Source organism: Brassica rapa, unplaced genomic scaffold (genome assembly GCF_000309985.2).
Source record: "Brassica rapa cultivar Chiifu-401-42 unplaced genomic scaffold, CAAS_Brap_v3.01 Scaffold1056, whole genome shotgun sequence".
Lineage (NCBI taxonomy): Eukaryota > Viridiplantae > Streptophyta > Magnoliopsida > Brassicales > Brassicaceae > Brassica > Brassica rapa.
The window spans coordinates 45,001-59,046 of record NW_022610990.1 but is presented as its reverse complement, the minus strand read 5'-3'; the positions used below and the strand labels follow the sequence as shown (position 1 = coordinate 59,046).

General features: G+C 47.3%; 1 protein-coding gene across 1 annotated transcript in view; it reads right to left on the bottom strand.

Moving 5' to 3' along the window:
• Positions 1 to 5,122: 5,122 nt before the first annotated feature.
• The window catches only part of LOC117131572, a 15,830-nt gene continuing 6,906 nt past the window's right edge, over positions 5,123 to 14,046 (bottom strand). Inside the window, exons 2-11 of the mRNA XM_033283646.1 lie at positions 11,574 to 11,799; positions 11,427 to 11,485; positions 8,862 to 9,867; positions 8,182 to 8,805; positions 7,819 to 8,115; positions 7,499 to 7,671; positions 7,020 to 7,456; positions 6,302 to 6,849; positions 5,524 to 5,839; positions 5,123 to 5,403 (exon numbers count right to left, since the gene is read on the bottom strand). Of these exons, the coding sequence (XP_033139537.1) occupies positions 5,123 to 5,403; positions 5,524 to 5,839; positions 6,302 to 6,849; positions 7,020 to 7,456; positions 7,499 to 7,671; positions 7,819 to 8,115; positions 8,182 to 8,805; positions 8,862 to 9,867; positions 11,427 to 11,485; positions 11,574 to 11,799 (3,967 nt within the window). The remainder of the gene's footprint in view (positions 5,404 to 5,523; positions 5,840 to 6,301; positions 6,850 to 7,019; positions 7,457 to 7,498; positions 7,672 to 7,818; positions 8,116 to 8,181; positions 8,806 to 8,861; positions 9,868 to 11,426; positions 11,486 to 11,573; positions 11,800 to 14,046) is intronic.

The window sequence follows — 14,046 nt, the reverse complement described above, 5'->3', positions numbered from 1 at the left end:
GTTCAGTACACACAGGACGTCCGTGGGTGTCCGTCAGCACACACAGGATGTCCGTGTGTGTCCGTCAGCACACAAAGGACGTCTGTGGCTGTCCTTGTGTGTCCGTGTGTGTCCGTCAGTATGCACAGGACGTCTGTGGCTGTCCATCAGTACACATATCAGCACGTTGGTCCTTGGACTTAGCACGCTGACCCTTCTCGTGGACTGTTCGGGTGATTTTAGCCCACGTGGGCTGTCTATTCAGTACACACCGGACGTCCGTGGGTGTCCACCAGCACACACAGGACGTCTATGGCTGTCCGTGTGTGTCCGTGTGTGTCCTTCAGCACACACAAGACGTATGTGGCTGTCCATCAGTCCACATATCAGCAGGCTGGTCCTTGGACTCAGCACGCTGTCCCTTCCTGTGGACTGTTCGGGTGATTTTGGCCCACGTGGGCTGTCTGTTCAGTACACACAGGACTTCCATGGGTGTCCGCCAGCACACACATGACGTCTGTGGCTGCCTGTGTTTGTCCGTGTGTGTCCGCCACCACACACAGGACGTCCGTGGCTGTCCGAGGCTGTCCATGTGTGTCTGTGTATGTCCGTTAGTACACACAGGACGTCCGTGGCTGTCCAGTACACATATCAGCACGCTGGCCCTTGCCGTGGATTGTTCGGGTGATTTTGGCCAACGTGGGCTGTCTGTTCAGTACACACAGGACGTCCGTGGGTGTCCGTCAGCACACATAGGATGTCCGTGTGTGTCCGTCAGCACACAAAGGACGTCTGTGGCTGTCCTTGTGTGTCCGTGTGTGTCCGTCAGCATGCACAGGACGTCTGTGGCTTCCATCAGTACACATATCAGCACGTTGGTCCTTGGACTTAGCACGCTGACCCTTCTCGTGAACTGTTCGAGTGATTTTAGCCCACGTGGGCTGTCTATTCAGTACACACAGGACGTCCGTGGGTGTCCGCCAGCACACACAGGACGTCTGTGGCTGTCCGTGTGTGTCCATCAGCACACACAAGACATCTGTGGCTGTCCATCAGTCCACATATCAGCACGCTGGTCCTTGGACTCAGCACGCTGTCCCTTCCCGTGGACTTTTCGGGTGATTTTGGCCCACGTGGGCTGTCTGTTCAGTACACACAGGACGTCCGTGGGTTTCCGTCAGCACACACAGGATGTCCGTGTGTGTCTGTCAGCACACACAGGACGTCGTTGGCTGTCCGTGTGTGTCCGTCAGCACAGACAGCACGTCCGTGGCAGTCCATCAGTACACATATCAGCACTATGGTCCTTGGACTCAGCACGCTGACGCTTCTCGTGGACTGTTCGAGTGATTTTGGCCCACTTGGGGTGTCTGTTCAGTACACACAGGACATCCGTGGGTGTCCACCAGCACACACAGGACGTCTGTGGCTGTCCGTGGCTGTCCGTGTGTGTCTGTGTGTGTCCGTCAGCACACACAAGACTTCCGTGGCTGTCCAGTACACATATCAGCACGCTGGTCCTTGGACTCAGCATGCTGGCCCTTCCCGTGGACTGTTCGGGTGATTTTGGCCCACGTGGGCTGTCTGTTCAGTACACACAGGACGTGTGTGGGTGTCCGCCAGCACACACAGGACGTCTGGGGCTGTCTGTGTGTGTCCGTGTGTGTCCGCCAGAACACACAGGACGTCTTTGGCTGTCCGAAGCTGTCCATGTGTGTCCGTGTATGTCCGTCAGTACACACAGGACGTCCGTGGCTGTCCAGTACACATATCAGCACGCTGGCCCTTGCCGTGGATTGTTCGGGTGATTTTGGCCCACGTGGGATGTCTATCCAGTACACACATGACGTCCGTGGGTGTCCATCAGCACACACAGGACGTCTGTGTGTGTCCGTCAGCACACAATGGACGTGTGTGGCTGTCCGTGTGTGTCCGTGTGTGTCCGTCAGCACGCACAGGACGTCTGTGGCTGTCCATCAGTACACATATCAGCACGTTGGTCCTTGGACTTGGCACGCTGACCCTTCTTGTGGACTGTTCGGGTGATTTTAGCCCATGGGGGCTGCCTGTTCAGTACACACAGGACGTCCATGGGTGTCCGCCAGCACACACAGGACGTCCGTGGCTGTCTGTGTGTGTCTGTCAGCACACACAGGACGTCCGTGGCTGTCCATCAGTACACATATCTGCACTCTGGTCATTGGACTCAGCACGCTGGCCCTTCCCATGGACTGTTCGGGTGATTTTGGCCCACATGGGCTGTCTGTTCAGTACACACAGGACGTCTGTGGGTGTCCGTCAGCACACACAGAATGTCCGTGTGTGTCCGTCAGCAAACACAGGACGTCTGTGGCTGTCCGTGTGTGTCCGTCAGAACACACAGGACACACACGGACCTCCGTGGCTGTCCATCAGTACACATATCAGCACGTTGGTCCTTGAACTCAGCACGCTGACGCTTCTCGTGGACTGTTCGGGTGGTTTTGGCCCACGTGGGCTGTCTGTTCAGTACACACAGGACATCCGTGGGTGTCCGCCAGCAAACACAGGACGTCTGTGGCTGTCCGTGTGTGTCCGTCAGCACACATAGGACATCCGTGGCTGTCCATCAGTACACATATCAGCACATTGGTCCTTGGACTCAGCACGCTGACCCTTCCTGTGGACTGTTCGGGTGATTTTGGCCCACGTGGGCTGTCTGTTCAGTACATACCGGACGTCCGTGGGTGTCCGTCAGCACACACAGGACGTCCGTGTGTGTCTGTCAGCACACACAGGACGTCCGTGTCTGTCCATGTGTGTTCTTGCGTGTCCGTAAGAACACACAGGACGTCCGTGGCTGTCCATCAGTACACATATCAGCACGTTGGTTCTTGGACTCAACACGCTGGCCCTTCCCGTGGACTGTTCGGGTGATTTTGACCCACGTGGGCTGTCTGTTCAGTACACACAGGACGTCCGTGGGTGTCCGCCAGCACACACAGGACGTCCGTGGCTGTCCGTGTGTGTCCGTATATGTCCGTCAGTACACACAGGACGTCCGTGGCTGTCCATCTGTACACATATCAGCACGCTGGTCCTTGGACTCAGCACGCTGGCCCTTCCCGTGGACTGTTCGGATGATTTTGGCCCACGTGGGCTGTCTGTTCAGTACACACCAGACGTCTGTGGGTGTCCGTCAGCACACACAGGACGTCCGTGTGTGTCCGTCAGCATACACAGGACGTCTGTGTCTGTCCATGTGTGTCTGTGTGTGTCCGTAAGAACACACAGGACGTCCGTGGCTGTCCATCAGTACACATATCAGCACGTTGGTCCTTGGACTCAACACGCTGGCCCTTCCCGTGGACTGTTCGGGTGATTTTGACCCACGTGGGCTGTCTGTTCAGTACACACAGGACTTTCGTGGGTGTCCGCCAGCACACACAGGACGTCTGTGGCTGTCCGTGGCTGTCCGTGTGTGTCTATGTGTGTCCGTCAGCACACACAGGACTTCCGTGGCTGTCCAGTACACATATCAGCACGCTGGTCCTTGGACTCATCACGCTGGCCCTTCCCGTGGACTGTTTGGGTGATGTTGGCCCATGTGGGCTGTGTGTTCAGTACACACAGGATGTCCGTGTGTGCCAGTCAGCACACTCAGGACGTCCGTGGCTGTCCGTCAGCACACACAGAACGTCTGTGGCTGTTCATCAGTACACATATCAGCACGCTGGTCCTTCGACTCAGCACGCTGGCCCTTCCCTTGGCTGATCTTGGACAACCATAGACTGTCTGTGGACTGCCCATCAGTACACATATAAGCACGCTGACCACACATATCAGCATGCTCGCCCTTCCCATGGACTGTTTGTGTACTGATTTTGGACAACTGATGCACCATGTCAGTACACATATCAGCACGCTGGCCCTTTCCGTGAACTGTCTGTGTACTGATCTGGACATGAGCTCAAGTTTTGATGGACTGGACTTTTGTCCAAGTCAGTCTGATTGATGTTACCCCGAGTTCTAATGAACTGATGGTCCAAGTGTACTTATGCTGGCTCGACTTTTCATAAACCCACCAAGTGTTAACATTTTTCCCTTGGTTTTTATTGTGGTATGATCGAGGCCAAGCGTACTGAAGGGCAGGTTCAGCCTCTGAATGAAAGCATTGGCCGTGCCCAACAACCTCAGATTTGAAGAAGCTTTGTTGTTCAAACCGGCTACCTTGGTGCCAGCGACAGAGGTTCTGTTACAGGCTGGGATTCAGACTGCTCAAATGGACGGTCAGAGGTTCAAGAACCGGACTGGACAGGACGGAAGGACGGACGGACGGACAGATGGACGGCTTGGGCGCGGCTTGGTCGGACGCGAGAGAGAGAGATGGCCGATCTGGTTCCTGAAACAAATGAGAAATATTTTTATGAGTTTTATGGATCAAAATGATGAACAGGAAGAATACTAACTGAAAAATGATGAACAGAAAATAAATATGACTTTTTATGGGTTTTTATATCAATGGATGATCTATAACTATATGATGCTGAAATGAAACAAAAACAAGAGAAAGATAGAGATGGAGGATGGATTCAAGTTGCTGGACTGAAGTCTCTCTCAACAAGAACAGGGGATGGAGATGGTGTGAAGGTGGAATCAGGCTTGCTGGACTGAAGTCTCTCTCAAGGCCGGATTGTTGGATGGAATGGAATGAAGAATCGCCACAAGTTTGGTGATGAAAACTTGATAATATTCAAGGCTCTTTCTAGGTTAGCTTCTCACGCAAACTAGAGAGAAAAGAAAGGGGTTTTGCTAGGGCAAACTATCTCATATATTTCATAAGCTAAAAAAAATACAAGGCTGCTTATAGTGGGGATTAAATACCCTGCAGCTATGCCCTTCTAGGGGACTTGAAGCAAAAACAACATGGACTCTCTTGGACAAGCTAAAATCGATAAGGCCTAAACAAAGTGGGCCGACTCTACTAGGACAAGCTAAAGCAAAGGCTAAACAAAGGCCTTGAATTATTGGACTCAAAGAAAATAAAAGACTGCCCATGAGTTCTTGAATTGAAATTAAAAAGAACCAACACAAACAAGAAACATAAACCGGTTAGAAATCATAATTGAAATCTTACCTGCTTACCTTAAATGGATTGGGCGGATTACTCAGAACCGGCTGAGCTTGGGGAGGTATCTGAACCGAGATCACATGTAGAGATGGTTAGGCCAGTTTGGTTCTGGCCGAGTGATCTGAATTGGAGGGAACCGGCTTGATCTTGAACCTCTATTAGACCAGCTGGATCTTGAATCTTCAATTGGACCATCTCTTCAATCAACAGCTCTTCATCTTGGTCAAGGATTTGTTGGACAGCTTTAGAAAATCCAAGTCTTATGGCCTTGGCTCCACTCCGGGTAGTTGGACCACTAGTAACCACGGGAACCTCTACTTGGATGGCCGCATCATTCCCTCCCCCTTGAAAAGGTTCTGGCCTCAGAACACCATCATCTGCAAGGAAAGGCGACAAATCAGATACATTGAACACAGGGGAAATTTTAAACTCACCTGAAAGCTCAAGCTTGTAAGCATTGTCATTGATCTTCTCAAGGACCCGGAACGGCCCAGTGCCTCGGGGTGACAGTTCGGACTTCCTTTCTTCTGGAAAACGCTCTGGCCTCATGTGTAACCACACTAAGTCGCCTGGTTCAAACAACACCTCCTTTCTCTTTTGGTCGAGACGGGCTTTGACCTTGGCCGCCTTTGCCTCTAACTTCTCTCGAACCCTCCAATGCATGTTCTTAACGAACTCGGCCTTAGTGGCACCTTCTCGGCTGTGGAACATAGACTTTGGCAGTTCGGACATGTCTAAAGGCGTCTCAGGCTGAAAACCATAAACAACTTCAAAAGGAGAAAGTTCAGTGGCAGAGTGTCTAGCATGGTTATAAGCGAACTCAATAAACGGTAAACAAGATAACTAGTTCCTCAAGTTCTTACCGACCGTAGCTCTCAGGAACTGAGAGAGTGTACGGTTTACTACCTCAGTTTGGCCGTCCGTTTGTGGATGGCAAGTGGTCGAGAACAATAGCTTTCTTCCGATCTTACCCCATAGTGTCTTCCAGAAATGACTTAGAAACTTAGAGTCTCGGTCGGACACAATGGTTCGAGGAATACCATGGAGACGTACCACCTCTTTAAAGAACAGGTCGGCTGTCTGGGTAGCGTCATTGGTTTTGTCACAAGCTATGAAGTGAGCTATCTTGGAGAACCTGTCCACCACTACAAAAATGGAATCCTTGTGGTTTATCTTGGGCAAGCCCAGCACAAAGTCCATAGAAACATCTACCCAAGGGTGGTTAGGAATAGGTAATGGCATGTGTAAACCATATGGATGTGACCTGGATTTTGCCTTGAGACAGACAGTGCATTTGGCGCATAGGTTCTCCACATCTCGTTTCATGTTCGACCAAAAGAAATGGTCGGTCAGGACACTTAGGGTCTTGTCTTGGCCAAAATGTCCCATGAGGCCGCCATCATGAGCCTCCCGAACCAGCAATTCCCTCATCGAGCCTTTGGGAATGCATAACTTCTTTTCTTTGAACAAAAAACCTTCATGCTCGTAATAAACACCGAATGCTCCCTGTGTGGTGTTCCTGAAAGCTTCTTGAAAATCAAGGTCAGTAGCATAAGAATATTTAATGAATTCCAATCCCATGATCTTAGCTTCCATGGTCGAGATAAGAGTATGTCTTCGGGATAGGGCATCAGCCACCACATTGTCTTTGCCCTTCTTATACTTAATCACATAAGGAAAAGTCTCCACAAACTCCAACCATCTGGCGTGCCTCCTCTTGAGTGTGGTCTGTCCTCTTAGGTGTTTAAGCGTCTCATGATCTGTATGAATAACAAACTCTTTAGACAAAAGATAATGTTGCCAAGTTTCAAGAGATCTCACTAGAGCATAAAGCTCTTTGTCATAGGTTGGGTAGTTCAAGGTTGCTCCACTCAGTTTCTCGCTGAAGTAGGCCCTGGACGTCCTCCTTGAGTAAGCATGGCTCCTATACCTGTACCTGAAGCATCACATTCAATCTCAAAAGTTTTATCGAAGTTAGGCAGAGTAAGGACTGGTGCATGAGTTAAACTATATTTAAGCTTGTTAAAAGACTCTTCTTGGGCTGGTCCCCAACTAAAGGATACGTTCTTCTTGATCACAGAGGTCAAGGCAGCGGCTATGGTGCTGAAATCCTTGACAAACCGCCGATAGAAACTGGCCAGGCCGTGGAAACTGCGAACATGGCCAATGGTGGTAGGTGTAGGCCAGTCTTGGATCGCCTTGATCTTCTCTTCATCTACCTTCAGGCCCTGTGAACTAACAACAAAACCTAAAACTACCAATTCATCAGTGCAAAACACACATTTCTTTAAGTTGGCATAAAGGCCTTCTTGCCTAAGAACTTTGATCACTTGTTCAAGGTGTCTAAGGTGGTCATCTAAGCAGCGGCTATAGATCAGTATGTCATCAAAGTACACAACCACAAATTACCCTATGAAAGGTCGAAGAACCTGGTTCATGAGTCTCATGAAGGTGCTGGGGGAGTTGGTGAGGCCAAACGGCATGACCAGCCATTCGTATAGACCTTGCTTGGTCTTGAAGGCTGTCTTCCACTCATCTCCCTCCTTCATTCGAACTTGGTGGTATCCACTCCTGAGATCAATCTTAGAGAACACAACAGATCCACTTAGTTCATCCAACATATCATCTAGTCTAGGTATTGGGTACCGATATTTGATGGTTATGTTGTTGATGGCCCGGCAGTCCACACACATGCGCCATGTTCCATCCTTCTTTGGAACCAATAGGACCAGAACAGCACACGGACTAAGACTCTCCCGGATGTAACCCTTATCCATGAGGTCTTGGATCTGTCTCTCCAACTCCTTGGCTTCTTCTGGATTAACTCGGTAGGCCGCTCGGTTTGGCAAGGGTGCGCCTGGCACAAAATCGATCTGATGTTCTATGCCTCGGATAGGAGGTAGGCCGGCTGGGATCTCATCAGGAAAGACGTCTTTGTATTGTTCCATGAGGCCTTGTACCTCGGCTGGTAACTCCGTGGCCTCAATCCCTGCAAAACAGCTTTCTCTAAAGACCATTAGCAGAACCTGCGTCTCATGGTGTAAAGACTTAACTACTTGACTGGAAGTGATGTATAAGTTAGTCTTACTTACCTTGCTGGCATGATCCATTGCTTGCTGCATCTCATAAACCTCTTGAGGACTTATAGGTGCTAGGCTGTGCTTCTTGTTGTTGTGGCTGAAGCTATAGACATTGGTCCGGCCATGATGAATGGTCTCCTTATCGAACTGCCATGGCCGTCCTAGAAGTATGTGGCCGGCTTGCATAGGCACAACGTCACACTTGACCTGATCATGGTATTTACCAATACTGAAAGACACAACCACTTGCTCGGCTATCCTGAGCTCAGTCTCATAATTTAGCCACTTGAGCCGATATGGCCGCGGATGGGGCGTCTTGGCCAAACCTAGCTTATCAACAAGATACTTGCTGGCCACGTTAGTACAAGAACCACCATCTATGATCAAGCTACATACCTTTTGTTCCACGCTACATCTTGTATGAAAGATGTTTTTTCTTTGAACGGTTTCAGGATCGAAGAGAGCACTGAGAGATCGTCTGGTAACCAGTAGTTCTCCGGTCTCAGCATAATCGACTACCTCTTCATCAGAAACCAAGGTCTGAACTTCGGCCTCGTCTTGGGATTCATACTCACCATCAGCCTTGAGGATCATCACACGCTTGTTGGGGCAATCTCTGGCATAGTGTCCCTTTCCCTGACATTTAAAACAAGTAATGTCACGAGTACGTTGATTTTGACCTTGGGTCTTACCTTGGTCGGATGGACCAGACTTGGATGGTTCGGTCTGATTTTTCTTGAACCGGTTCTCCACATCCACGGACTTGCCCTTGTCAACTCCTTTGGAAGCCGGTTGCGTCCAAGTTCCTTTGCCTCTGGCTGTGGACGCGTTCTTCCTTTTGATGTGTTGTTCGGCCTGGACGGCAAAGTGAAGCAGGTCGTGGAAGGTCTCATACTGCTGGCGCTCCACTTTCGGGCAATTCGGTCTTGCAACCCATCCATGAACTGAGCCATCAAGGTCTCTTGCGTCTCGCATGTCTTGAGCTTGTTCCTGAGGGACTCAAACTCCTCATAGTACTCTTCTACAGTCCGCGTTCCCTGAGACAATTTACGAAAACGTTTTTTTAAGTTTCGTTGATAATAAGCAGGAACATACCTTGTGCGAAGCTTGGATCGCATCTCTTCCCAAGTCTCAACTCTATAGACTCGGCCGGTCTCGGACACTTCTCTGTCCCACCAAGATAGAGCGTTCTCGGTCAGTTGGGCCGCGGCTAAGGCTATCTTCCTGGCCTCAGAGTAGTTGTAGTACTCGAAGATGTATTCCATGCGCCTCTCCCATTCAACGTAGGCGTCCGGATTGACCTTTCCAGCAAAGGTTGGTGGGTTAAGCTTGAGGTCCTTTCCTCCTTGCCATGGGACTTCATCCTCTCGGCGCCTCCTCCTGATCGGACTCCCATCTCCTTGGATCCGATGTTCTCGTCGACCTTCTCGTCCGGCTTGGGCAGGTCGAGACTCTTCTCGATCAGGCGGTTCAGAATCTGAACTGTCCTCATCAGAGAACAACCGTGGGTCTTCCAAGTAAGGATGGTTCCTTCTCCTAGGAAGCGGATCATTGGGACGGTTGTGTTGTTCCAGTCGAGCCAGCTGCTCGGTCACGGCATTCATAGTGGCCGTGAGTTGGGCTTGGCCAGCCATTAGCTGTGCGTTGATGTCGGCTTGGGTTGGAACAGCATTAGCATTGACATCTCCCATGTCTCTCCTGTGTACAAGAAAGAAAAGAGATCAAGTGCAAAAGGAAATAGAGGATATAAGAAGAGAAACAATCAATCAAGTAAATGCAAATGACTTGTTTATATTTTTTTTTTAAATATGAAAGATGAATTTCGAAAAGTTAAAAAAAAGGAAAGTTGAGATAGTTTTTTTTTTTTTTTAAAGAAAATATGAAATTAGAATCTAAAGTTTAATTGGAAACTGGAAATCTTTTTTTTTTTTAACTTGAAAAGAAAAATCGAATCAATCAAGAAAACAAAAGAGGAAAGTGTAAATGTAAATGCAAATCAAATTTCGAATTTAAATCAGATGGAATAATTTTATTTTTTTAATTAAAGAGGATTGGTAATCAAAACTAAATGCAACTAATCAATCTAGATAACTTGGTCAAGTAAGAATCAAATTTATTGCAAATTGGTCAATCGACCTCCCAATAAGGAAAGTTGGTCGATCAATCTCACAAACAGGTTGACTATCTTACTGATGCACGAAAATGATCTAGAAAACCACTAGGATAAACAACCAGAACAGCAAGAACAGCAAGAACAACAATTTTTTTTGATTTTTCAAGTGCAAATAGTAGATGAACACAAAACCGGCAGACAAGATGTCTTAAGGACAAGATATAACCGATTTTTTTAGGAGCCTTAAGCTCTGATACCAAATGTTACAGGCTGGGATTCAGACTGCTCAAATGGACGGTCAGAGGTTCAAGAACTGGACTGGACAGGACGGACGGACAGACGGACGGCTTGGGCGCGGCTTGGTCGGACGCGAGAGAGAGAGATTGCCGATCTGGTTCCTGAAACAAATGAGAAATATTTTTATGAGTTTTATGGATCAAAATGATGAACAGGAAGAATACTAACTGAAAAATGATGAACATAAAATAAATATGACTTTTTATGGGTTTTTATATCAATGGATGATCTATAACTATATGATGCTGAAATGAAACAAAAACAAGAGAAAGATAGAGATGGAGGATGGATTCAAGTTGCTGGACTGAAGTCTCTCTCAACAAGAACAGGGGATGGAGATGGCGTGAAGGTGGAATCAGGCTTGCTGGACTGAAGTCTCTCTCAAGGCCGGATTGTTGGATGGAATGGAATGAAGAATCGCCACAAGTTTGGTGATGAAAACTTGATAAGATTCAAGGCTCTTTTTAGGTTGGCTTCTCACGCAAACTAGAGAGAAAAGAAAGGGGTTTTGCTAGGGCAAACTATCTCATATATTTCATTAGCTAAAAAAAAATACAAGGCTGCTTATAGTGGGGATTAAATACCCTGCAGCTATGCCCTTCTAGGGGACTTGAAGCAAAAACAACATGGACTCTCTTGGACAAGCTAAAATCGACAAGGCCTAAACAAAGTGGGCCGACTCTACTAGGACAAGCTAAAGCAAAGGCTAAACAAAGGCCTTGAATTATTGGACTCAAAGAAAATAAAAGACTTAAACAATTTGCCCATGAGTTCTTGAATTGAAATTAAAAAGAACCAACACAAACCAGAAACATAAACCGGTTAGAAATCATAATTGAAATCTTACCTGCTTACCTTAAATGGATTGGGCGGATTACTCAGAACCGGCTTAGCTTGGGGAGGTATCTGAACCGAGATCACATGTAGAGATGGTTAGGCCGGTTTGGTTCTGGCCGAGTGATCTGAATTGGAGGGAACTGGCTTGATCTTGAACCTCTATTGGACCAGCTGGATCTTGAATCTTCAATTGGACCATCTCTTCAATCAACAGCTCTTCATCTTGGTCAAGGATTTGTTGGACAGCTTTAGAAAATCCAAGTCTTATGGCCTTGGCTCCACTCCGGGTAGTTGGACCACTAGTAGCCACGGGAACCTCTACTTGGATGGCCGCATCAGGTTCAGTACAAGAAGGATATCTCAACAGTCCGAAGGTCTTTTGTCTTGAATCCAATTTTACAAGAAATCCAACTAGTCAAGGATTCCCTGAGGCTTAGAATCGCATGAAAAGCTTCACGGATGAAGAAGTTATGAACTTTCCAAACTCGCGGATAGATGGACTGACATGGTGCATCAGTTGTCCAAAATCAGTACACGGACAGTCCACGGGAAGGGCCAGCATGCTGATATGTGTACTGACATGGTGCATCAGTTGTCCAAAATCAGTACACGGACAGTCCACGGGAAGGGCCAGCATGCTGATATGTGTACTGACATGGTGCATCAGTTGTCCAAAATCAGTACCCGGACAGTCCACGGGAAGGGCCAGCATGCTGATATGTGTACTGACATGGTGCATCAGTTGTCCAAAATCAGTACACGGACAGTCCACGGGAAGGGCCAGCATGCTGATATGTGTACTGACTTGGTGCATCAGTTGTCCAAATTCAGTACACGGACAGTCCATGGGACGGACCAGCATGCTGATTCTGACATGGTGCATCAGTTGTTCAAAATCAGTACACGGACAGTCCAAAGTTATGAATTTTTGTTCTTCAGTCCATCTATCCGCGAGTACCAGATTTCTAAAGGAGATTCATGCCCCATAAAGAATCGGCCTGAGCCAAAACCGATCCTCCATGAACCAAAGGTGTTTCCTCAGTCATTCTCCTGTCTAAACCAAAAGCACTGTAAGGATCATGAGTTGATTGCCTCTACTCTTCATGAAAATGTTTTGAAACCGAGAATTTCAAAAAGAAAACATATTCTTACTTGGTTGAAAAACGTTTTGCTCAAACCTTTTCATGAATTGATTTCATTTAGCTGTGCTTTGAAAGTGATTTGGTGTAGGAAAAAGCATGAACTAAAATTGCTTAGGCCAAAGAATTCTTTTGATTTCGTTCATGATGATAATTTTTCAAATTTGGCATTGTCTCTTTCTTTCCATAACAGTTTCTCACCTTAGCCTGATTTTGAGATTGATAAATCAATTTTTGGCAACCAGCCTACTTGCTTAATGCTTGCCCACGTCCTTGATGAATATCCTAAGGGCTTGAATCCTGGTTTTGATGTCTTAAGGATAGAGAAACCCTTTAATTATTTCTTTGGCAGATTTGATGTGGTTTCTCTAGTTGCTTTGAATAAACAGGATAAGCATGATCAGTTTCTAAGGAGAGCAAGCACCAATGGACGCCAAAGTACATGGAATTCCTTGATAAAAATGACTTCAAAACTCCAAGGAAGTTTCTGTCCATTCTATTCATTTACTGAATTTCCCTTGAATTTTAATTCCTTTGTATCTGATTTATCTCTTTTTTATATAGGTACATTGGATTTGAGGACAAATTCTTTTGAAGAAGGAGGAATGATAGACTGCGGTCCACGGATCAGTACATGGAGCCGAACCAGCATGGAGATCAGAACGTTCTGAAGATTTCAACTGAGGTTCATGTTTTTCACCATACTGACCAGACTGACCGGACACTGTACTGGACTGTCCCACATGCATCCGGATGGGAGCTTTGGCTGGAACCATGGCCAGATGACCGATTTCACCGTACTGAATTTTGTATTCACCGTCCTGTTTCCCATTTCATGAAGAACAGTCGAGACGGAATCACATTCGGACACACCATTCTTGAGATAGGTCATCGCTATTCATTTCTGGACAGTACCGCACGAACCGCCCGTACAACCATATTGGAACTTCAGTATTATCCACGACCAGATGATCGAATCTTCCGAACTGAATCTCGGCTTTCCCTACCTGTTTTGCATTCTAAGAAGAATGTTCGAGGCAGATTTCAATTTGATCGAATGGATTTCAAGTTAGGCCGTGCAACTTCATTTCCGGCTAGTTTGGACTGTCCAGATCGCGTACTGGCCCTGTCCGCGGGACATGCTGAAGGTTCATTGAATCTGGACAGTGGAATTTGAAGGGTTCACTTGCAGTCAATGTTAATTTTCGTGCTTGACCAGATCTGGTCAATTTTATCATTTCCTATGTTTAGATTTCCCACATTTTTCTTTAAGTCTTTTGACTAGAACTTCTATATAATGTAACCATCAGATCTGAATAAGATAATTCATTTTGCTTTCATTCTTTTGAGTTTTACTCTCTTTGTTCTTTGTTAGAACATTTCTATAAGTTTCTTTGGTGTGGTTAGCTCCAAACAAACACCTCTTTCTTGTTGGACCGGTGCGTCACATCCGGCAACAGATAGAGATTGTCTCTCCAACGGACCTGTGAG